The sequence below is a fragment of the Sinocyclocheilus grahami genome, unplaced genomic scaffold (assembly GCF_001515645.1).
Source record: "Sinocyclocheilus grahami isolate Dianchi unplaced genomic scaffold, SAMN03320097.WGS_v1.1 scaffold955.1, whole genome shotgun sequence".
Taxonomy (NCBI): Eukaryota; Metazoa; Chordata; class Actinopteri; order Cypriniformes; family Cyprinidae; genus Sinocyclocheilus; species Sinocyclocheilus grahami.
In genome coordinates this window covers 162,770-187,243 of record NW_015506134.1, presented here as the reverse complement: position 1 = coordinate 187,243, position 24,474 = coordinate 162,770, and the positions used below count along the sequence as shown (strand labels likewise).

The following is a 24,474-nucleotide window of genomic DNA, read 5'->3' as shown; positions in this document are numbered from 1 at the left end:
CCCCCCGCCCCCCCCCCCCCCCCCCCCCCCATTTATTGATTGAAAGCTCTCCTGTCCCCATGTTGAGAGAAATCGGGAGGAAGATGTTACTTTAGTTCTAGACTAAATGTGAACATGCATTAATTCATCTCACTCACTCACAAAAAAAACAAGTTTTCCTCAAAAATAATAAAATTAATAAAAACAACTCAGAATATGATGCAATAATTAAATATGTTAAACAATACAAATATGCTTTATGTATTTAATCCCATTTTATTAACCAGTGTCTTTGCTGCTGACCTTCGATGATCCAGTTCATACTAAGCAAAAATTACTCTAGACAAACTAACATTTGTTCTTTATTTTATTGCTGAAGAGTGTTGACCTTTCTTCTTCTGAATTCTACTGTACAGACGTGAATTTACATTTCCTTCAGCCTGAGGCTTTTGGTGTGAAAGGGCTTTTATATTTGCCAAAAATAGAACTTTTTATATTAAAACCAAACAAGCAAGCCCTGCCGAGATTTAAAAAGTAATGCAAAAATAACGCATTTCTTTCCATAAAAAGTAACTAAGTAACGTAATTAGTTACTTTTTTAGGGAGTAACGCAACATTGCAATGCATTACTTTTAAAAGTAACTTTCCCCAACACTGTATATGAGTATGCTTTTAATATGTGTGTTTACAATACATCGATGAAGAAATGACACCCACCATTATATACACAACCTCTGAGGGCTTGATGTGAGTTTTGTAATTATCGAAAACAAAAGAGCTCCATGTATTCAGAACAAAACAAACACGGCTCTATATACAGCGAACCTGTCTGTCTTTGTTCTTGTTCTTAAAAGTTCAACTCAGTTCAACATGACTTGTGTAGTAAAGATCTATGTGACATTATATTAAACCAGTGGTTAGCTCTAATAGAAAACAGACATGGAATATTTTGGTTTGACCTTTTAACTTGGTTCCAATTGCTGGTTTAAGCGGGTTCACACATGCTTTGTAAGTTGGGAACATGAGTATTGTCTGTACACAATTATTATGTGAAACAGGAGAACAGGTGGTGCAGGTTCAGTGCCTTATCATGACCGAAAAAGACAGAGAATGTGAATTATTGTATCGTATTTGATATTGATTAAGCACACTGATATTGATTAGCCAGACAAACTCAGTCCCAAGTTAAAAGTCTTGCATGGCATTTTATTGCATGAGTACAGGACTTGTTTTTGGGCACTCAGTGGATTTTCTGGTAGTGTCTATCTGTTTTCATAATGTAATTCAGAGAATGTTCCTCCAATTTTGACATTCTCAAGCCATCTTAGAGCAAATGTGAAATTCAGAGGTCCAAAGTTTCTTTCCCTAAACAATATTTGTAGCATAACATGTTACAACATGTCCTAAGAAGATGTGAACCAACAAGTAATTTGTCTGTCCTGAATGTGAAAGTGTTTAGTTTTGTAGTTTAATATACAGTTCTGCCAAGCAGAACAGGATTTGGACCAATGAAGGTTCACTGTGGGCGATGACTCCTGTTGCTTATTGTGGAATTTACTTGGAAGAGAAGGTTTTATAAAGTCATTTTATCAAGGACCAATGTTAGTGTAGTAATACCTTGCTTCACTGCACTCAGTGGATTTTCTGGTAGCGTCTATCTGTTTTCATAATGTAATTCAGAGAATGTTCCTCCAATTTTGACATTCTCAAGCCATCTTAGAACAAATGTGAAATTCAGAGGTCCAAAGTTTCTTTCCCTAAACAATATTTGTAGCATAACATGTTACAACATGTCCTAAGAAGATGTGAACCAACAAGTAATTTGTCTGTCCTGAATGTGAAAGTGCCAAGCAGAACAGGATTTGGACCAATGAAGGTTCACTGTGGGCGATGACTCCTGTTGCTTATTGTGGAATTTACTTGGAAGAGAAGGTTTTATAAAGTCATTTTATCAAGGACCAATGTTAGTGTAGTAATACCTTGCTTCACTTAAGGTTACTCATTAACACGTTCTGTAGAATGTTCAACACAAAATTCTACATTCTACCGAAGATTGGTAAAAAAAAATTTTTTGAAAACATTTGTTCATACTCTCCTGAAGAAACACATTGGTTGAGTTTTAATGAAATTCCTGCTAAAAATGTGTCCTGTTCATGCCTCAGTTTTGTCTTTTTTTTTCTGTCCGGTTTAATGACAAGACAACAGGAAGCTGCAGTCTTCTCAGTTTCTTAAAGGACAAGCTCCAGCAACTGGTTATCATCCAGCAGGTCCAGAGATAGGCAGTTCGTGGAGCGCTGGACACAGAATGAAGTACTGTCTGGACATGGACTCGTTGAGGAGTGCGGAAGCCCAAACGTGTAGCTGACGGATGTGTCTGGAACCGATGCCGTTCCCAGAGGGAGAAGGGGGGAATACAGTCGCACGTCGTCCAGGCTCAGACTGTAGCGGTCGGCCGGGTTACGACCCTTCTGATTGGAAACCTGTAATGGGTGATGAGAGCAATTAGTGACATGATGAAGGAATGAAAAGTGAAAGACTGAAGAAGACAGAGATGGCAAACCTGTTTCATGCTATCTGGATCACAATGGTCCATTTGATCGTTCCCTGTAATACACAAAATTCTACATTCTACCGAAGATTGGTAAAAAAAAAAATTTAAAAAACATTTGTTCATACTCTCCTGAAGAAACACATTGGTTGAGTTTTAATGAAATTCCTGCTAAAAATGTGTCCTGTTCATGCCTCAGTTTTGTCTTTTTTTTCTGTCCGGTTTAATGACAAGACAACAGGAATCTGCAGTCTTCTCAGTTTCTTAAAGGACAAGCTCCAGCAACTGGTTATCATCCAGCAGGTCCAGAGATAGGCAGTTCGTGGAGCGCTGGACACAGAATGAAGTACTGTCTGGACATGGACTGGTTGAGGAGTGCGGAAGCCCAAACGTGTAGCTGACGGATGTGTCTGGAACCGATGCCGTTCCCAGAGGGAGAAGGGGGGAATACAGTCGCACGTCGTCCAGGCTCAGACTGTAGCGGTCGGCCGGGTTACGACCCTTCTGATTGGAAACCTGTAATGGGTGATGAGAGCAATTAGTGACATGATGAAGGAATGAAAAGTGAAAGACTGAAGAAGACAGAGATGGCAAACCTGTTTCATGCTATCTGGATCACAATGGTCCATTTGATCGTTCCCTGTAACTGAACTCATTTGTAGACCTGGAAACAGATGTTACAGTAAACAGGATCAGATTTATATTCTCATCAAAGACTACAGGCAAAATATTGATTTACTGTATTTCAAAATTGTCAAAAAACTACATTTATGCTTTAAGACCTAATGCACAGATACAATATTCTGACACACTGATTTCTGGTCCCATCTGTTTACATTCAATTTATACATTGCCGTTCAAAAGTTTAGGAAATAAATTAATACTTTTATTCAGCAAGGATGAATTCAATTGATCAAGTGACAGACAAGACTTATATATCGTTACAAATTTTTTTTTTTTTTAAAGCTGTCTTGAAAATCTTTATAAACATTTTTTAAAAAGTATCATGGTTTCCACAAAAATATTTAGCAGCACATCTGTTTTAAATAAATAAAAATAATAATTTATTAAGTAATAAAATCAGCATATTAGAATGATTTCTGAAGGATCATGTGACACTGAAGACTGGAGTAATGGCTGCTGAAAATTCAGCTTTGCATCACAGGAATAAATTACATTTCAAAATATATCACAAAAGGAATACAGCTATTTTTAATTGTAATATTTTACACTGTTTTCACTGTTTTTACTGTATTTTTATCAAAAAACTTCAGCCTTGATAAGCACTTGGTTTTAGAGTTCTTTCAAAAGCATTAATAGCAAATAAACATTAATCGCATGACAATTGCTAAATAATATTATATATAAATCATACAATTAAAATATATCATAATATAATCATATAAAATATATAATAATAATCAGCACCATAATAAATTATTCTATATAATTATATTAATCTTGCACTAGTCGCTCACTTGCCAGTAGTGGTATGCAAGCACTTTCTCCATGTTAGTAACTTTATTTTTATGTTACGCAACAATGAAAAATAAAAAATGAAAGAATTGGTTACAAATGAATCAGAAACAGATCAAATAATGTAGATCAGTTTTCAGACTGGATGTGTCAGATGTGGAATTGTTTGAAAGTGACCTAATTCGGATTGTTTTGTGAGTCATCACCTTTAAATTCAGTGTCTGATTGGATGGTGGGACAGTCAACCAATCGCAAGATATCCACAGGGTCGTCCACAGAGACCTCCCCGGGCTCCTTCACCACATCCTGCAAATCTACATTGAGATTTCATCACAAACTGTCCATCATGGGCTATTCTGTACTTAACCTTGTCAAAAATCTAACGTGGTGACAAAACATTTTGTCTTTCATTGTCAGTGCGAACGTGATATTTTGCAAGTCAAGCTGGCTGAGCAAATAGACTAAATAACTTCAGAACAACCTCTATAGCTTCACCTACATCTTTCTAGCATTACATATGCAAGGAATCCCAGCCATGTCTATCTGTCAGCACACCATGTCAAATTGATGAGCGGGACATTTTATACTGTTGCAAAACATCTGCAAAAGTATTTTATTAAATATCACTAAAGTTGTTTGATCCTCACCTTCCTCCTGCCACTCGTCTTCATCAGTCTGAGCTTTGCTGCTCGTGTCGATGTCAGAGGTGTGTGAGGAGCCGTGACTGACAGCAGAGATGAAGGACTTTTCCTTCTCCTCCATGGAAACCATCTCTACGGAGACGCTGTGTTGCCTGGTGTCCGCCTCAATGCCAGAGCTGCTGGTGGAGTGTCGAGACAGACGGGGACTGCCCTCGCTGCACGGCTGATCCAGGTCTAGCTCATCACTGATGTACGATTCACGGTACCTCTTCTTCTCTGGATCCGAAGATGGAGAAAATAATGTTTTGTCAAAAACAGCCCGATGTGGTACAATAATTCTGTGACTAATAAGGCTGATTCTAACAAACACTTTAACATATCCAGGTCTTATTTCAACCAAAATTAATGGGGAAAAATATTAATAAACTGTATATTTCAATAGGGTGACCAGACGTCGGTTTTCCGGGGACAGTCCTGGTTTTGGTGGTTTTGTAAAGTCATCATTTTGTTATAATACTGTTTTGAATTTTTTGCTGTTTGCAACAGTTACTATTTTTTATATATATTTTATGTTTATTATATAATACATTTTATTATTTATTATTTTATTATGTCCTCAGTTTCCATTTAAAAAAATCTGGTCACCTTATTTTTCAATTTAAATTATATTTACTTGTATAGTGCTTTTCACAATACAAATCATTTCAAAGCAGCTTTAGAAAAAATGCTTGATTCAAATATTGTGATCAAGAAGCCAAAGGTCACTAGCTATGTTTCCATCACTCTGTTTTTATGTGAATTTTGAAGTATCGCATCAGAAACAAAACATACTACAAACAAGGGGGAAACAAAATCATACTACAAAAGCAAGCATGTAGGGCCTGTAGATGAATATTGTGTGGACACACACCCTCTGACTCCTCAAGCTGCCGCAGGTGTTTGAGCGCAGGTTGCAAACTGAGGTACAATCGGTGACAGGAACTTAAATGCAGCAGAAGATGTCGGGAACGAAAAGCCGAACCCGTGTAGTACACCAGCTTTCTCGCAGAGGGCAAACCATCGGGCTGGATCTCAAACTTCTTCCCCTGTGCAGAGAAGACAGAAGACAGAACCTCTGTATTTGTAAAAAGTAACTTTTAATGTCAGAGCAGGTGATCAAGCACCACAATTCAAATCACTTCATGGAGTTCAGATAAACCAACCCAAAATGACTTGGAATGAGGGAGAAACAGTGAGGTCTGGTGTGATCTAATAATGTAAAAAGCCGTAACATTAAATGTTACCAGAAAAGTGAGTCGTCCCACGTGAAACCAGGGGAAGTCATACAGCAGATCACGCACATTGTTCACCTCCTGCAAAATAAAGAAAAAAAAGGCCTCTGTCACATGAAATGGTCAACTCACAAGTAAAAATGGGAATTGTTAGAAAATGAAATTGCTCAGATTCTGAATGGTTCAGGTTCCTTTATGATTCCATTACAGATTATTTTATTACTTTTGAGAAATCAAAATAATTGGTGCTAATTATGTACTTAATAAATGCAATAAAAATATTAGTTTTATTTATTTAAAAAAAACTTAAGAGCATTTAGATTTTTTATTTTTTTTTATTTTGATTTTACAATAATATTTATATTAGATAACAAATATTAATATTTATATTAGAAAAACTGTGCCTTAAAGGATTAGTTCACCCAAAAATGAAAATTAGGTTGTCTTTTACTCACCCCCCGAGGCATCCTAGGTGTATATGACTTTCTTCTTTCAGACGAATCCAGTCGGAGTTATATTAAAAATTGTCCTGGCTATTCCAAGCTCTATCGTTGCACTCAGCGGGTGTTGCAGTGCTTCAGCACCCATCCATAAAAAAAAGTGTCTCACACGGCTCCGGGGGGTGAACAAAGGCCTCCTGTAGCAAATCGATGCATTTTTGTAAGAAAAATATCCATATTCAAACGTAATAATGACTTTAATCTAGCATGCGTCAACAGTTGTACACGGATACAGCTCCGGGCGGATGACATATGAGGTCAGCATTGCGCATGCGCTGGTGAGTCTCGTTAAAACCAACGTTTGTTAACAGGAGCAAAGGAAGCAAAGTTTCCTTACTTTAGCGAAGGAAAACCAGTCTCCTCATGGCTTATATCGAAATCCTCTGACATTCTTCTTTACAAATCCTTGTTTTGTGCTTATAATTAGTGACCGTTGTTTTGTTTTGATCTCTCCCCTGCGCTTCCGCATTCATCAATTCTGAGGGGCGCATGCGCAGTGCTGACCTCATACGTCATCCGCCCGGGACTGCTTCACCCCCGGAGCCGTGTGAGACACTTTTTTTTATGGATGGGCGCTTTTTATTTCACTTCTTTTGGACTGAAACCCTGCATCACCCACTGACTGCAACGATAGAGCTTGGAATAGCCAGGACAATTTTTAATATAACTCCGACTGGATTCGTCTGAAAGAAGAACGTCATATACACCTAGGATGCCTCGGGGGTGAGTAAAACACAACCTAATTTTCATTTTTGGGTAAACTAACACTTTAAGTACACACAACATTTTTATAGAATTTTATAATTTGTTATTCTAATACAAATAATACACGGTTCATTCCAACCAAAATGATTCAGGCTAAGTTTACACTAGTGCGTTTTCGTTTTAAAACGCATAACTTTTGCTACGGTTACGCCTGTCGTTTACTCTACTTCAGCATTTTCGTCCCTCGAAAACGGAGACTTTCGAAAACACTACAGACCCCGTTTTAGTTTGAAAACCCCAGGGTTGCATTTCAGTGTAAACGGACCAAAACGGAGACTTTTTAAAACGATGGTGTGGCTGCCAACATTCTCTCTGCGTATCCTTGATGACCGTGTAAACAATAACATCATGCTCATTGTTGTACCTGCATGAATGGTCATGTGACATGCGTTTTCGGTTGTGTAGTGTGGACGGAGATCGTTTCTGAAACGTAGTGAAAACGCAAGTGTAGACGAGGATCGTTTTCATTTTAAAACGCCGTTTTAAAACGAAAACGCACTAGTGTAAACAGGGCCTCAGTTCCAGTAGTTTTTTTTTAAATAGACCAACAATCAGATCTCCAAACCCTACTTGCTACAAAACTCACTTCCACAAATCATTTGTTAGATCGTTTGTAATATAAGCTTATTTGGCAGTGTGAGAAAGGAGTAAAATATAAATCCTGTTCTTTATCAATGCAGAAGGGGAGCCCATTTAAGGTTGGGGTCAGGGCCTCACCACACTGGGTCTTTGATCTCTTAGACACAGGGCCCTCAGTTTAATCCAACCCCGGACGCTTTAACGGGCAGATCAGAGGGCTCAGGGGAAAGGCATGCACTCCAAATCCCTGTTTATGGACTGAACCGTCTAATATATGCATTCCAGTCAGGCCTATCTGGAGCTCAATCATTGTGATTGGCACCGGCTCAAAGAGAAAACACAAGGACTGCACAACAAAGTAGGCTGTTCACACATGCTTTGCAGCAAAAAGCAACCACAAGTTCATAATTTTCAATGAGGGCTGTCGATTTAATGTGATGTGCAACAACTACTGTTGTGATGTTGCTGTGTCCAGTTTTTTTGCACTGCAGCAAATTATATACAAGAAGGGGTTTTCCCTATTTGTAGTGGAAAGAAAAATGCCTCACGCATTCTGATACACACACCTGATACACTTGCATTCCTCGTAGAGTGAGTCCAAGGAGTGCTGAACCTTTCTCTTCTTTCTTGTCCTACAGGAAAGAGACACAGGCTTATTAACACACTTAATAATATCTAATATTGCATATATACAAAACAATAATAATTTTGACATTAAAAATACTAATTATATTACATATGAATACAATTATTCAAATCTATATTATATGCACACACAAAACTGAAAGTTTGGGGTCAGTAAGATTTTTTTTTTTATATATATAAGTTTCTTATGCTCACCAAGGCTGCATTTATTTGATCAAATGCACAGTGATATTAAAATATAACTAAATAATATCTAATATCTAAAATAACTGTTACAATTTAAAATTCCTGTTATGATACATTTTCAGAAACCTTTTCTACAGTCTTCAGTGTCACGTGATCCTTCAGAAATCATTCTAGCATTGGTTGAGCTGCTGTTGTAATATTACTCAATCAAGCAGAATGCAGTTCCATCAGGTGCCACTAGTAGTGCAGACATTACTTCACCTTTAACTTCTACGTTGATGGAAATATTTTCAAAACCTCCCTACATTCCACAGCTGAGAATGTCTTGACCTACAGAAAGACATTCTGATAACCGTGCTTGACTTCTGACCTTCTGTAGGCGATAAAAGGTGACTGGAACATCCTCCAGACGGCAAGATTCTCTGATAAAGAGCAGGATAGCGTCACGTGAGGACATCCCCCACAGCTCTTTATGAACCTTGGGCCCATGACACAGCAGGTAGTCATTGCCACGCTTCGCAATTATCTATAAGAGAGCAGACACGGGTCATGCGTGATTATGAAATGAGTGTGGGCTCTCACCATGCTTTATTAGACTCACAAAAACTTTAATCAAACCCCTGCTGTAAAAACACAACAAGAATTTGCTGGTTTGGTGCTTTTCAAAAAATGCTAGTCATTCAGCATGGCCTTCTGGTGAAGCTGGTTGTCCAAGAAAGTCTTGTTATTTAAAAACCCTGGTGAGGATACCAGCATACAAGCATCCAAAATACAACAAATTCTGGACTTTTCAACTTAAAACAAATCTTACTACGAGTAAGTAAGTAAGCACTGCCTGGTTGGATGCAAATGTATGTGATTGTATTTTATACACTCTAATGAAGATTTACCCAGGGTGGAAAGTATTCTTTGGGTTGGAAATACGCAGCATGTCCCTGACTGTGGTCGGAGTGATCGGCCTGTAGGGCGTATCCTGCCAGCTGGAAATACACTTCCTCCTGCTGTCGGCATTCTGAGCGCAGGACACGTTCCCGTAGATCATAGTAGTACAGTTTTCTTGCTTTACGCTCACTGAGAACATAGAAAAAGTGTATGAGAAAAATATGAATATCAATTTTTGGTAAGAATTATTTTCTATTTATAACTCTATTCCAAATAAATCCTGTTCTTTTGAACTTTCTATTCATTAAAGAATCCTTAAAAAATGTATCACTGTTTCCACAAAAATATTAAGCAGCACAACTGTTTTCAACATTGCTAATAATAAGAAATGTTTCTTGAGCAGCAAATCAGCGTATTTGATTTCTGAAGGATCATGTGACACTGAAGACTGGAGTAATGATGCTGAAAATTCAGCTTTACCATCACAGAAATAAATTACATTTAAAAGTATATTAAAATAGAAAGTGTTTTTTTATTGTAATATTTCACATTATTACTGTTAAAGGCTCATGAAACCCCCTCCACTCTGCATCGAAAACATTTATATAAACGCGCTGTTGCACCTCTGAGAACTTTTAAGGCTTATTCTGTGGTGTTTATATAAGCCTTTTGATGGGTTGTGTCACAGAGCTGTAAAAACGATTATGCTGACCAAGTGAATGAATCGCGTTTGTGCCGAACTCTTATTACAAAGCAAAAACAAACACTCTTCGATCCATGAACGTTTCTCTCAGTTAATGTGCGCGATGTCATCTCACAGTCTGAAACGTCTGTCATAGCAAATCAACACATGTATGCTGTTGTGAATAATTAAGCAAAGCATATTCTCATAGGATAAGAACACGCAGTCTCATGAATAATTTAATAGACACCGCGTCATCGATGTACTATATTCCATTGCCACGTCACAAATTGTGACGTCAACACCATGTAGATTTTAAACCCGGAAGAAGAAAATAGCGCAAAAAAGCTTAAAGGGGTCATATGATGTTGCTAAAAAGAACATTATTTTGTGTATTTGGTGTAATGAAATGTGTTTATGTGGTTTAAGGTTAAAAAAACACATATTTTCCACATAATGTACATTATTGTTTCTCCTCTATGCCCCGCCTTTCTGAAACGCGTCAATTTTTACAAAGCTCATTGTTCTGAAAAGCGAGGTGTGCTCTGATTGGCCAGCTATCCAGTGTCACGTCAAAGAGTCACAAGCGAGATGAAAACAATATAAGCAATTTACTGAATGAAACAAGGCAAACGTTTCGGTCACATGTTGGCCATTTTCAATGCCAAGCTGACAATGTTAGAACTAGGAGCGTCCTCAGCGACCAGCACGGATCAGCTCTAGGCATGAGGAAGCGGATATCGTCCTCTTTTGGAAGGCCAAACAAAGTAGTTTCGCTTTCACAATGAAACACACAGCATCTCCACAACATGGCGGCGGCAATAATACTACAGCGAGAATAAAAGTTACGCCTTCTTTCTTAGCATGAACATTTGAGCGGTATTATGCAAATCTTCCCACACGACAAAACCAATAAAACCCATTACAAACGAGGAATTTGTAGCATCCAGTGGAGACATAATTACTGATAATAATAACTTATACTGTGTTTTTACGCTTTGCATTGCATATTGCACCGCGTAAACATAAAACCATGTCTGCATTTGTGATCGGAGAATTGACAAACAGCAAGCGCTACTCTACACTGCTCAAACTCGCGTTTGAATCATCAGTGGCAAATTCTTTAAATATAAAAAACGTACTTACAAGCTGTGAGTCAGAAGCGCCAGACTGTCCTTGCAAAGTTGGAACTGCCCCACTTTATAGAAACATGTCCTCTTTTGGAAGGCCAAACAAAGTAGTTTCCCTTTCACAACGAAACACACAGCGGCTTGAGTGAGCGGCGCCCGGCGGATTCGACAAAGGACGCTTGCGGCAACCATCAGTGAAAGCCGATCCGGCGATTGACAGCGCGAAGTTGATGTATTTCCTCAGTGACCGAGAAGCATCCAGAGACTCACCGCGCCTTCAAAATTTCAACTTAAAAAAAAAAGTTTCCCAAAGGTGAAGAGCTTGAAAAAAGTCTGCACACTCACACGTCAAAGAGTCACAAGCGAGATGAAAACAATATAAGCAATTTACTGAATGAAACAAGGCAAACGTTTCGGTCACATGTTGGCCATTTTCAATGCCAAGCTGACAATGTTAGAACTAGGAGCGTCCTCAGCGACCAGCACGGATCAGCTCTAGGCATGAGGAAGCGGATATCGTCCTCTTTTGGAAGGCCAAACAAAGTAGTTTCGCTTTCACAATGAAACACACAGCATCTCCACAACATGGCGGCGGCAATAATACTACAGCGAGAATAAAAGTTACGCCTTCTTTCTTAGCATGAACATTTGAGCGGTATTATGCAAATCTTCCCACACAGTGATGTGGACATGTGGGGGCGTGTTTAAACGAGGCATTTTAGGAGGGCGTGGACAAGTCTTAACTTTTATAAAGGATATCTCTTTGGATTTGAGACTTTACAGATCTTCTTTATGCACCAAGAGCTTGTAACACTCCAAAGAGAAATGAAAAATTGAAATCGCATCATATGACTCCTTTAAAATTAACCAGTTTTCTCCAAAAGTTAAAATTATCGGATGCTATCATTGTCTTCTATGATGTGCAACACAAACACCTCTGCTAAAATCTCAGAAAAAGTTTCTGGGGTTTCATGACCCTTTAACAGCCTTGGTGAGCATGAGACTTCTTACAAAAGCATTAAAACGGCGCCTAAATTTTTAAAAGGTATTGTATATCAAACAGAATTTTTTTTTTTTAAATGAAATGTTTCTAAGAATTCACATCAAGCCTAACTTAAGATTTTAAAATAGAATAAAATAAAAGTAAATTCTACCATCATTTTCTAATTTTAGGTGAACTATATTAATCACGCAAAACTAAATACGACACATAAAAATTAATTTAAAAAGGAATTTAGTGAAAGTCTATCTTCAGTCTATCTTCAAAATCCTCCACTCATTTAATAAAATCTAAAGTTAGGCTGAGTTTCATTATGAGCAGTTTTCAGTGACACCACACCCAGATGAGGGAGGGAAATTCTTCCTAATAAAAACAGCTTTCAAAGATAGACCACATAAAAACCAAGACCACAAGCCCACTCAAACTGGCCTCACCCCCCGGAGGATTAAAACTAATGAAGGAAAGAGGCCAATGAGAGGGTTCCTCCCTTCAAACATTCGGGAATCTCTGGCCCGTTTCTTACCAGATGAGTCTGCCGTTCTCCACATAGTACTGGACCTTCAGACAGAGCAGGGGAGGGATTGACCTCCTCTGTGACCCCTGCTGAGAGAAAGAACAGGCTTGACTAGGTTACTGTGGCAACCCCCTCATTATGAAGTCACTCCCACATCCCGACCGGCCTACTAGTATTTATCTTTACTATCATACTGTAACCGCCCTGATTACCACAGGGAAGATGGAGGACATGGTACAGTGATACTGTGATGGAATGAGTAGAATCACAACGCTATTTATATTTATATGATTATCACATTGATGAACCATGGTATTTACATCTAATGTAAAAGAACACCATGGTACTACCATGATGATAATGCCATAGTTGTTTATACTTTTTGGTACTTTTTTATAGTGTTAATGATGGAGGACCCTGTTATGCTCACCTTCCCTGAGTCCTGTTTCCATTCCTTAGGGAAGTACTTGGCAAGTTTCTCTTCCAAGTCCAGAAAGATGTGCTCATTGTCTAAAACAGTCCAGAAAGAACACACAGGAAGCAAGTGTAAATGCTCTCGGCATGCAAACAATGGCATCATGAATTCATGCATGAAATCTGCCCAACAATGACCTCAATTAGGGAGACGGCTGGAATGAAAAGACCCGTTGAGCCATTGGTGAACGCAGGCCCCGGTATGCAACAGCCCCAACCGCAGACAAAACTTACCCCAGTAAAAACAAGCAGTCTCATGCCAGAGCGATCTGCGATTGCAAAAGAATTCTAGCACTTTGAGTAAATCATGGAAACACTTCTAAAAGGGAGCTTGTGCAATAATGGAATTAAGATGGTTTAAATAAATGTCACAATAGAAAAATTAAAGAAGATTTAGCTAAAACCAAGAAATGGATTTTATTTCCTAGAATGTTAGCACATCCAACTGGTCCATGTGATTTATTTGATTTGTCAATGTGACATCTTTAGTATTTGTATGTAAAGTATAGATAGCAGCACACATCCATTATCTTACATTTGGATAGACACTATAATGTACAATATCAATGCACTGACAGCATCTAAAATGCAAATCATTACATTACTTTACACAATTTCAAGTAACATGATTTAAAAATAGTTTTATAATTTATATAAAGAACAAATATTGCATTATTATTAGAATTAGGATGATTATTATTTCTTCATATATTTGTAAAATAAACAATTGATACATTTAAGTAATTTTTATTTAAAAAATATGTATATGTAAGGTATCATACACATATATTTATACTCTATTACATTCATAATATAGTCCATTATATATACACTTCTGGTCAAAAGGTTGGAATGATTACGATTTTTTTATGTTTTTAAAAGAAGTCTCACAAAGGCTGCATTTATTTGATTAAAAATATAGTAAAACCATAATAATGTGAAATATTATTGCAGTTCGAAATAAATGTATGCTACTTGAATATATTATTTTATAATGTAATTTATTTCTGTGATGGCAAAGCTGAATTTTCAGCATCATTACTCCAGTCTTCAGTGTCACATGATCCTTCAGAAATCATTCTAAAATGCTGACGTGCTGCTCAGGAAACATTTCTTATTATTATCAATGTTGAAAACAGTTATGCTACTTAATATTTTTTGTGGAAACCATGATACATTTTTTCAGGATTCTTTGATGAATAGAAAGTTCAAACGAACAGCATTTATTTGAAATAAAAATCTTCTTCAAGATGCTTTGCTCACAGGTATTGGCTCCTTCATTTTGATTATCTGCAAAAGAACACAAACAAACCAGACTCTCCTTCAATGTAAGTGTATAGGGTTTTATGCCCATCTTATCATCTGCCAGGTGGAGATCATATGTTTGAAAGTAATAGCACTCATATTTCTCATATTTCAAGACACAAAATAAGGCAAAAAAGAAACACTGGGGTAATTAAAATGTCTAGACTGTCCAGAAATGTTGATGAGGTCTGTGGTGGAATATGAGGTTTTATCCTGCTCTCGTATTTCATACAATCTTGTCCCCCAGTTCAATCATGCAATAAAAGCTCATTACATTGCACAATCTGCCCAGTTGAGCCCAGTTGAGTTGATTATATAAACACAATTATGTAATAATTAAATTAATGCTAAACTTGCAGTGAGTCTTGCAGATCCTGTGGTGAGTATTATTGGGTGATGTTATCATGTTTGTGGACCTTCAATTTCCACCTGCTCTAATTTTTTAGTGAACCCAAAACTTCAACATTGTCCTGTTCAGCCCCGGCCTGGCGGCTAATTTGGCCCGATGTCCCAATTTATTTATTTTGTTTGTTATTATTATTATTAATATTTTATATTTATGCCTTCTCAATGTACCAAAGTGATCATTTCCGATTTTTTTCATTCGATAATAAATCGATAGGCCTAATAAATCATAAATTGGTTAGTCTTGACTGTCAGCGCTGCGCAATACGAATCAGCTCACGTGTGTTCCGTGCTTCTATCAAACAGTTCCGAACAGAACCGATGCGTGGGACTCGATTGAAGAGCGAAAGCGGACAGAAGAAGCAGTGAAATGTAGCAACATCACTGACCTGTTCAGGGCTTCGAGTGCAGGTCAGTTTCATCTGTAAATACGCTAGACAGTTTTGTCTTTATTAACCTAGTTGAGTATTAAACTGCTAGTATCTGTAGCACCCCATTATTATCATCATTCAGAAGAATGCTGTGCTAAAGGACATCAATATCAATTGTAAAGTTACATGAGTGCAGGTCAGTTTCATCTGTAAATACGCTAGACAGTTTTGTCTTTATTAACCTAGTTGAGTATTAAACTGCTAGTATCTGTAGCACCCCATTATTATCATCATTCAGAAGAATGCTGTGCTAAAGGACATCAATATCAATTGTAAAGTTACATAAAATAAATTTTGCAGACAGATATTCACATGGATTTATTGTACAGGGAGGGAAGGAGCTAGAGCAGACAGCAACACAAAAATAATATGAGTAACAGGCTCAAAGCCTAATAATTCAATAGTGTATTAGACTTTCAACAAATATATTGTACTAATTTTGACATTTAGGCACTTTAGAAATTGTGTTTTAATACACTAGTCAAAAGGTTTTGATCAGTTATATTTTAATGTTTTTTTTTAAAGAAGTCTCTTCTGCTCACCAAGCCTTCATTTATTTGATCCAAAATACAGCAAAAACAGTAATATTGCGAAATATTTTTATTTCTATTTTAATATATTGTACAATGTAATTTATTCCTGTGATTTCAAAGCTGAATTTTTAGCATCATTACTCCAGTCTTCAGTGTCACATGATCCTTCAGAAATCATTATAATATTCTGATTTGCTGTTCAAAAAACATTTATTTTTTTAATTATTATTATTATTATTATTATTATTAATATTATGTTGAAAACAGATTAGATATTTTTTCAGGTTTCTTTGATGAATAGAAGGTTCAGAAGAAAAGCATTTATCTGAAATAGAAGTCTTTTGTAACATTATAAATGTCTTTATTATCACTTTTGATCAATTTAAAGCATCCTTGCAAAATAAAAGTTTCTATAATATTTAGGTATATAGGTTTGTTAAATCTAGGGTATTTAAGTCATTTTAAGATAAATAACATTCTGTGCTAACAAATTGAAATCAGGTGGTTGTTTTCAACGAGGTGGACACAGATATTTTGGGGAAAATGAAGAAAAGGGAAAGGTGCAGTGCAAGAGAGAACCTTTAATTGTTTTCCACGGCCCCAGACTAAGGATTTAGACCTTTTTTATGTGATGCCATACAAATAATAGGGTTGTCTGGTTTCAGAAATTGTTGTGGATGTATAGGCTATATACAGGAAATAAGGGGCCAAAATTGCACCTTTTGGGGTACAACAGCTTGTCACTGGAACAGAACCCTTAAAAGGACATATTCGTTACTTTTTTTAACTGTATTTCCATTACAGTTCCAACTACTACCCATTCTATAATGCTGTACAGTGACCGCAAAAATGTATTTGGACACTTAAAATGAATGAATGTAATTGCAATCTTTGTCATTACTTTTAAACGAAAATTATTTTTACACAGGTGTTCTAGCAAAGTGCCCTCACCCTCAGGCTATCAAGGCTATAGATGAATTAGTTTTTTTATGGGAACAGATTTGGAAAAATTTAGCATCACATCACTTTCTCAACAATGGATCTTTTGCAGTGAATGGATGCCTTAAAAACATCACAGTAATCCACACGACTTCAGTCCATTAACATCTTGTGAAGTCAAAAGCTTCATGTTTGTAAAAAAAAAATCCATAATTAAGAAGTTAAGTTTAAACTAAGGCTCCAGGTTAAACTACCAGTCCTCTATCCATAATATTGCTTTCTCCAGTGAAAAGGTGGTCTTGTCTGAATCAGAAGATAAATATGCACAGATCACACAGTGTTTTTAGTGCAAAATAGTTCTTAACAAATATGCTTGTGGATGTTGATGTGAGAGGACTACAGGGAATGGACTTTTTCACTGGAGGAAGCATATTATGGATTATGGACAGTATTTTGGTTGGAGTCAAAGCTTTTTTTTTCTTACAAACATGCAGCTTTTCAGCTTTCAAGACGTTAATTGATGGGTTGGAGTCGTGTGGATTACTTGGATGATTGTGATGTTTTTTATCAGCTGTTTGAAAACACATTCAGATGGCATTCATTCACTGTAGAGGATCCATTGGTGAGTAAGTGATGTAATGCTAAATTTCTTGAGATCTGTTCAGATGAAGAAATAAACTCTTTCTAGATTAATTAGCTATTGGCTGTATTAATGCTGTTTCTCTCTCACACTGTGTTTACAGGGGAGTGTTTAACTTCGGGTGATTCGGAGCCACAGTAATGTCAGTCCACACCTGTGAATCAAGACATTAGGCTACTGTTAACCGCTACATCCTCAGGGGAATCCAGCTGCTTGTCCTGATTTCTTTATTTTGATCCATGGATTTTGTCTCATTTTATACAAGGTATACAGAAACAATAAACACATTTTAGTCTCCCTGACAGTAAAAGATAATGGAAGTACAGTTAAAGACTGAGATATGATGTTAATGGAATAGTTCACCCAAAAACGAAGATTCTGTCGTAACTTACTCATGTTGTTCTAAACCTGTTTGACTTCTATGGAACGCTACAGGAGATGTTAGGCAGAAAGTTAATGACAGTCACATTTCTTTTTATTGCATATTTTTTCCATACAATGACAATGAAGGTTGACTAAAGTTGTTCTGCCTTTTGAGTTTCACAAAAGAATGACAGTCATCATCGCTTTTGACTTACTGGGAACAACACCAGAAACAGACACTGAGTGAACTACACACCTCTAATGATGTAATTTCAAAGGTGTAATGAAGTAAAATACAACATGCAAGAACTGTATATATATAGACTAATACATCATCCAGGTCAATAATTCAGCATTTTTAAATTATTTTGTTCAATTAAGATTAAGCATCATCTCTCCGTTCATACACGCTTTTGTTGGATGGCATTCTGCGCAAAACATTACTTACTTGTTTGATGCTTCCAAGACTATCACAACTCTTCTCATATTTTTGACAAAGCCTAATCTAAACTAGCCAACAAACAGCTAGTTAACCATGGTACCATTTTAAAATCAGAAACTGCAGATCAATGCCCAGTACTTCAAACAAAACCAGTTGTATAAGTCTGAATGCCATAAAACCCAAGGACATGATCAATAGTTGTAAGAAAACCAGACTGGCCTTGAAACTTACATGTTTTTGCCCAGATCATCTGGGCATCTTATTTATAAACCCTGATATATTTACATCCCAATTGTATTTGCCAATATCATGTACATATCAGCAGTAAATCAGCACCAGACATTGTCAAACTGCTCATAATTTATTTAGAGAGATGTCAAGAAACTCGAACAACAAGAAGATAAATAAATTCAATGGCAGTTGACACTTCCAACCAAAAACCAACTCAAAACCCACAGTCCTGTTTGTTTAACCTGAAAGTGAATGAGACCTGAACACCTCCACAAACAGTCCCAGGAGGTCAGAGAGAGGGTTTGCCAGCAACCACATCTTCAGTTCAATTACAAGCTTCAATTTCAGTCTTCATAAAAGAATAGAGAAGCATCATATCAACTAAAGTATCGATTGTGTGTAAGATACAGAATATTAAAGGGGTCATATGATGCAATTAAAATTGTTCCTTTCTCTTTGGAGTGTTACAAGCTCTTGGTGCATAAAGAAGATCTGTAAAGTTGCAAAGACTAAAGTCTCAAATCCAAAGAGATATTCTTTATAAAAGTTAAGAGTTAACCATATTCCTCACTCTAGCCCGCCGTGTGTGACACTTGTGAAAGCGAAGCTACTTTGTTTGGCCTTCCAAAAGAGGACGATCACAAATGCAGACATGGTTTTATATGTTTACACGGTGCGATGCAACGCAACGGTAAAAAGACTATAAGTCATTGTAATCCGTTATTATGTCCCCACTGGATGCAACAAATGCCTCGTTTATAATGGGCTTTAATGTTTTTGTTTCGTCACTCCGGGAGACGCCATCACAATATGGTAAGGGGCGTAACATTTCCGTCACACGCTTGAGGTATTCGCCCAATCACAACGCACTGGATAGCTGGCCAATCACAGCACACCTCGCTTTTCAGAACAATGAGCTTTGTAAAAATCAGAAAGGCGGGGCATAGAGGAGAAACAATAATGTACAGTATGTGGAAAATAATGTGTTTTTTGAACCTTAAACCACATAAACACATTTCATTACACCAAATACACAAAACAATGTTCTTTTTACCAACATCATATGACCCCTTTAAGTCATTATTCACTGATAAACTTTCCCTCCAGTGAGCTGTTAACCACTGTGATCAAATGATTGAATCAATGAGCTGAACTCAAGAACCAAATCAGTCAATTTGTGAACGAATCATTCAGATTGGGTTTGTGAACCAGATGAAACAAATTCAAAAGATTAATTGAACATATCAGACTCAAAACTGGTACTTCTTCCATTAACTAATGAAGTTTAGTGAATAACTGCCTGTCCATCACACAAAGATACCGTACGACTTACAGTAAAGCAAACAAGTCATTTAGGCTTCGTTTATAATCATTTTGCATCCTTGCATTCAAGATTGAAAGCTTCAGTTATTGTTCACTGTAGTTGCAAAAAAAAAAAAAAGACCACTAAAAACTTTACTTTTTGTTTTCTATGGGGGAAAAAAAGGAACTCAAACAGTAGGCGAATAAATGCTGACAGAATTTTCTCTAATTTTGATGTGATTAATTCTGTTTCTATAGAGTTGAATGTTTAGTTGGCTTGGTTGAAAATTGTCGCTCTAAAACAAATCAAACTTTCAGGCACACACGCCTCTCTGAGAACAACTGTAAATTAAGCTTCTAACATTCTCATTCTAACATTCTTCAGACTGGAAAAGCAACTTTCTCTGCAAGGACAGATAAAGGAGGATCACTCAAGCCTCGAAGCAAGAACAAATCTTCAGCACAACCACACCAACAGATGTGCTTAAGGAGTTTTCCTTCTTCTCTCACAATCCCAACACCTAGTCTGAAGACATGCAAATATATCACGGTGTCTGTCAATTACAGAACAATTCCAGTGAAAACCCGATTCAGATAAGCCTCATGATAACAGGTACTTGGTGAGCTTGTTTGTTAAGGAAAAATTGAGACCAATGATGGTGTATCCAAGCATAAATCAGGCACTTTGAGCGAAATTAGGTTCTTACAGGAAGGCACCTTGAGTTATTGCACAATGCCAATCACAAGGCTTTACCAACTACTAAGATCTGAGAACAAGCCAAAAGCCGGTTTTCCACCCACCCGTGGCTGTGAAAAAAACACTCATCATCTTGTCATGAACCATCGTGACTCTATCTGTTGAATGTGCATTCATGTTTAGACCTGTCAAAGGGTGAGTCTGTTATATCCGCAATTAAATTCCAACCGCTTTCCTTTCTATACCGTTCACACAGCCAAAACGTTCAATTCAACTATGTTTAATATGTTCAAAGACTGCATTTTTTTCATCTATGAACCATATTTTGTAGTCTTGCGCATTAAATCCAGCTCACTGTCTGTTAAATAATAAATTTTTATGACCATAATAAGAAGTTACAACCTATCAAGGATCCTGAAACCTTCTTTTCACCACCGTCATAATAAAAAAGAAATAACATGAAACCTCTTGCATTCTCAAATAAATACACAAATTCAAATGTAAATTAAAAGTTATCACAGATCTTGTAGTCTTCTTATTATAGTTATTGTTAGATGTCTTGACATAAACTAATAAAATGTTTATGACTGTAATAAGGTTACAAGCTGCCAAGGATCCTGAAACACTATTACCAGTCATATAAACATATGCAAATAAAAGACCATGAAAAAGCATGCTAAATAATTAAATACATAAATATTATTCTGAAACTTTACATTGATTGAAAGAAAGCCCATATTGGTTTATGATTTTAAAACGGTAACAATATCTGTAGTAGCTACATTATTTTAGTGGAAATTATGATTATTTGCCAGTGAAATATGGCGAGTGTGCTGCAGTATATGCTCATGAATTAACGGTCAGCTGTGTGCCAGTGTGTTGTTCACCAAATGTGCAAAACTGTGCAGAAATCTTTTTTCCTCTTCTTTAAGCAATAACAATGAAACCTGGACCTGTCTGGGTCAGGTTAAATCCATAACGATCAGATTAATAATCAAGATCAGCATTAACCTGTCTGAGATTACACTAATTCAGGGAAGACCACCGCCATCCCACAATTAACCACCCGAACATCTGATCATACTGCAGAATAAGATGAGGCATGCTGTTTGTGGGGTGATTAAGGGTCTGTTAAGGGTCACGACAGGCCATTAGGGATTATCCCGTTTCCATTGGGGAAGTCGTGGCCTAATGGTTTGAGAGTCTGACTCGTAACCCAAAGGTTGCGAGGCAGGGATTGTAGGTGGGGGGAGTGAATGTACAGCGCTCTCTCCCACCTTCAATACCACGACTGAGGTGCCCTTGAGCAAGGCGCCGCAGCATAAATGGCTGCCCACTGCTCCAGGTGTGTGTTCACGGTGTGTGCATTTTGGATGGGTTAAATGCAGAGCACAAATTCCAAGTATGGGTCACCGTACTTGTCCACATGTCACGTCACTTTCATTGTGCCAAAAAGATGTCCGCCGTCTTGCCAATTTCAGCCTCTTAATGGTCTCCAGGAAAATAGCTGTGTGCTGTTTTCAACCAGTGACCCCTGCTGTGATCATATTCGCATGACCTTTGATCCTTGGCTTTTTCTCTGCCCGGACCGCATGCCATCATCCCGCATCACTGTCCGGCACTCGGAGAGGGAGTCTGGAGAGCTGGGGGTGGTGCTGTTCAACAGGCTGCTTTCATTCAGGTCTTTTAAGGTTTCCATGGTGACCCCACATTCCAAAGATCAGCTGGTTTCAAGAGGCCACATGCAGCAAAAACACTATAGAGGGGGAAAACATTTCTATTATACATGATCATTCAATGCAAGATGAAAAAAATGTGTTAGTCAGACTAAACAAATAGGATTTGATAATTCACTATGATGTTTCAAGTAGCAATTAAATTGTACCTTTTTAATCACAAAATCAAAAACGAAGTTATTACAGTTAATTAAAACTAAATTAAAATAAAAGAATAAATAAAATAAAAATGAACTTATTTCAGCTAGATGCCAAGGCAACATTTCTCATTTTCATTTAGTACATTTAAATTAATATTTAGTAAAAATTATAGACATAGACGAAACCCCAAAACAAAAAAATTAAAAATGTAAATAATTATAATAAAAAACATTAAAAATGGAAAATATAACAATTCAAAACTAACTTTTATATATAAAAATAATAATAGTATCTCAATGAGACTAAAATAACGCTGCTAGGTATAATGAAATGCATCAGAACAGTATAAAATGTCTTTCATTCTGAGATCTAGTAAACAGTGCCATCTAGAAATGAAAATGTGTCAATGACTCTTTTTCATACAAGGACAGTTCATAGACAGACCAAAAACACAATAAAAGTATCATAAAGGTATATAATAAGCATTACATTATCTTGTATTAGTGTTCACATTAACGTTTCTTACACAACGCTTTTGTATGACTTCAAAAAAACTCATGATGTGAGCGCACAAGTCATCACTTGAAATCAAGTCACAACTGGAAGACATAAAATTACAAAATGGGACAAATACATTTACAAGGGGGATTGTAATTACCTACCATTATGGAACTTGGCTTCCACAGGTTTTGGAACTATTCCTTTAATTTAAAATAAATACAGTAATCCATGAAAACAAAGCTTCTATTAAAAAAAAAAAAAAAAAGAGAAAAAAAACATTTATTGCGAATACATTTAATGAAATGTGGAGTCCATGTTACAAAACCATTTTAACAAAAACAAGATAATTTCAATGTCTTCTTTAAAATATTTTTTGCACACAAGCATCAACAAATTCCTCCATGGGAAACTGAACATAAATACTCTCCCACATCTTTGTGATCCGATTACTAGTATTTGTGCTGTTTTAAACTGACTAACCATCTAGCCCACACACCCGGCCCATTGTTAATTAGTTACCTGTATCCCCTGTAAAAATAAAAATACTAACATGCTAAGCGTTCGTTTTCTCCACCCAACACCAGGCTGGGTCAAGATTGTGCATGAGAATGCAATGGGCACCAGAGACATCGTATAAAACCAACACGCAGTCCAAGGCTGCTTCGTTTCAGCTACAATCACGTTCGTCTAGGTTCAGGAAGCCTTTGACGTTGTAATAAAAAAAAAATGTAAAAATGTGTAGTCAAATGGCATTTTCTTAATAGAAACTATGTTTTATGCAGTTCGGATGCAAGCCAACCCTAGATACCAAAACGTTCAAGTGAACATGCTTTTACCAAGAAAACGACCTGGATTTCCTCCCCGAATAAATAGTTCATTCTTTTTTTAGCAGCTACATTTCCAGTTCAGCATAAGATAGTTTAATAGAATGAATTGTTAAATGAAAATGGTAAAAATTTACGTTGTACATAAATAACGCTGAAAAAAAAAAAAACACAAGGAGGTTTGATTTTCTTAATAATGAATATACTATTAAAATAAAAAATAAAAAACATTAAAAAAAAAAATGGCAGTAGAAAAATAAAAACGATAAGTTCCACATTCACAACAGACTAAACAGAAACTAAAACAATAAAAATAACACTGATATATTTTGCTTTACCTCCAAGAGCATACTTAAAACTGAGGGGAAAATAACCAGAAAAGCATCCGTTTGCAGTGAGGTATTCGCTTCTGATCTAGCAAGGCTACTGAAAAAACTTGAGCCCTGCCACCAGGAAAAACTTTTCCAGGAAAATCTCAGAGTCCAGGACGGCGATGTGGGCTGCCCGGCCAATCAGGGAGTTGGCGGTGTTGGGCAGTACTTGTCCACATGTCACGTCACTTTCATTGTGCCAAAAAGATGTCCGCCGTCTTGCCAATTTCAGCCTCTTAATGGTCTCCAGGAAAATAGCTGTGTGCTGTTTTCAACCAGTGACCCCTGCTGTGATCATATTCGCATGACCTTCGATCCTTGGCTTTTTCTCTGCCCGGACC

General features: G+C 36.9%; 2 protein-coding genes and 1 long non-coding RNA gene across 4 annotated transcripts in view; all 3 read right to left on the bottom strand.

Moving 5' to 3' along the window:
- Window positions 1–586: 586 nt before the first annotated feature.
- Window positions 587–2,589, bottom strand: LOC107564675 (uncharacterized). 2 transcript variants are annotated; one of them, XR_001606268.1, is made up of 3 exons: window positions 2,540–2,589; window positions 1,959–2,459; window positions 587–1,596 (listed from the first exon to the last, which is right to left on the bottom strand). It is a non-coding gene; the product is annotated as an uncharacterized lncRNA (long non-coding RNA). The 2 variants fall into 2 exon arrangements; XR_001606269.1 differs by lacking the exon at window positions 587–1,596 and having other exon boundaries at window positions 1,607–2,459.
- A 38-nt stretch (window positions 2,590–2,627) lies between these two features.
- LOC107564674 (FERM domain-containing protein 6-like) lies at window positions 2,628–13,390 on the bottom strand. Its single transcript, XM_016249809.1, has 11 exons — window positions 13,229–13,390; window positions 12,808–12,884; window positions 9,481–9,661; window positions 8,961–9,116; window positions 8,326–8,391; window positions 5,928–5,996; window positions 5,555–5,729; window positions 4,651–4,920; window positions 4,210–4,317; window positions 3,124–3,191; window positions 2,628–3,043 (listed from the first exon to the last, which is right to left on the bottom strand). Exons 1-11 carry the CDS (start codon window positions 13,388–13,390, stop codon window positions 2,792–2,794), a joined length of 1,584 nt encoding a protein of 527 aa, XP_016105295.1. The 3' UTR covers window positions 2,628–2,791.
- Window positions 13,391–23,667: 10,277 nt separating this feature from the next.
- The window catches only part of LOC107564672 (protein FAM135A-like), a 32,313-nt gene continuing 31,506 nt past the window's right edge, over window positions 23,668–24,474 (bottom strand). Inside the window, exon 23 of the mRNA XM_016249807.1 lies at window positions 23,668–24,301. Coding sequence (XP_016105293.1) covers window positions 24,186–24,301 — 116 coding nt within the window. The 3' untranslated portion in view covers window positions 23,668–24,185. The remainder of the gene's footprint in view (window positions 24,302–24,474) is intronic.

Excerpts from the sequence above, each read along its gene's own strand:
- LOC107564674 (XM_016249809.1), bottom strand. The coding sequence starts at position 13,390 with ATGCATGAATTCATGATGCCATTGTTTGCATGCCGAGAGCATTTACAC. Across the intron at positions 5,730-5,927 it reads TGGGACGACTCACTTTTCTG|GGGAAGAAGTTTGAGATCCA; the intron begins GTAACATTTAAT and ends TTCTCTGCACAG. Across the intron at positions 4,921-5,554 it reads GCAGCTTGAGGAGTCAGAGG|AGAAGAAGAGGTACCGTGAA; the intron begins GTGTGTGTCCAC and ends CTTCGGATCCAG.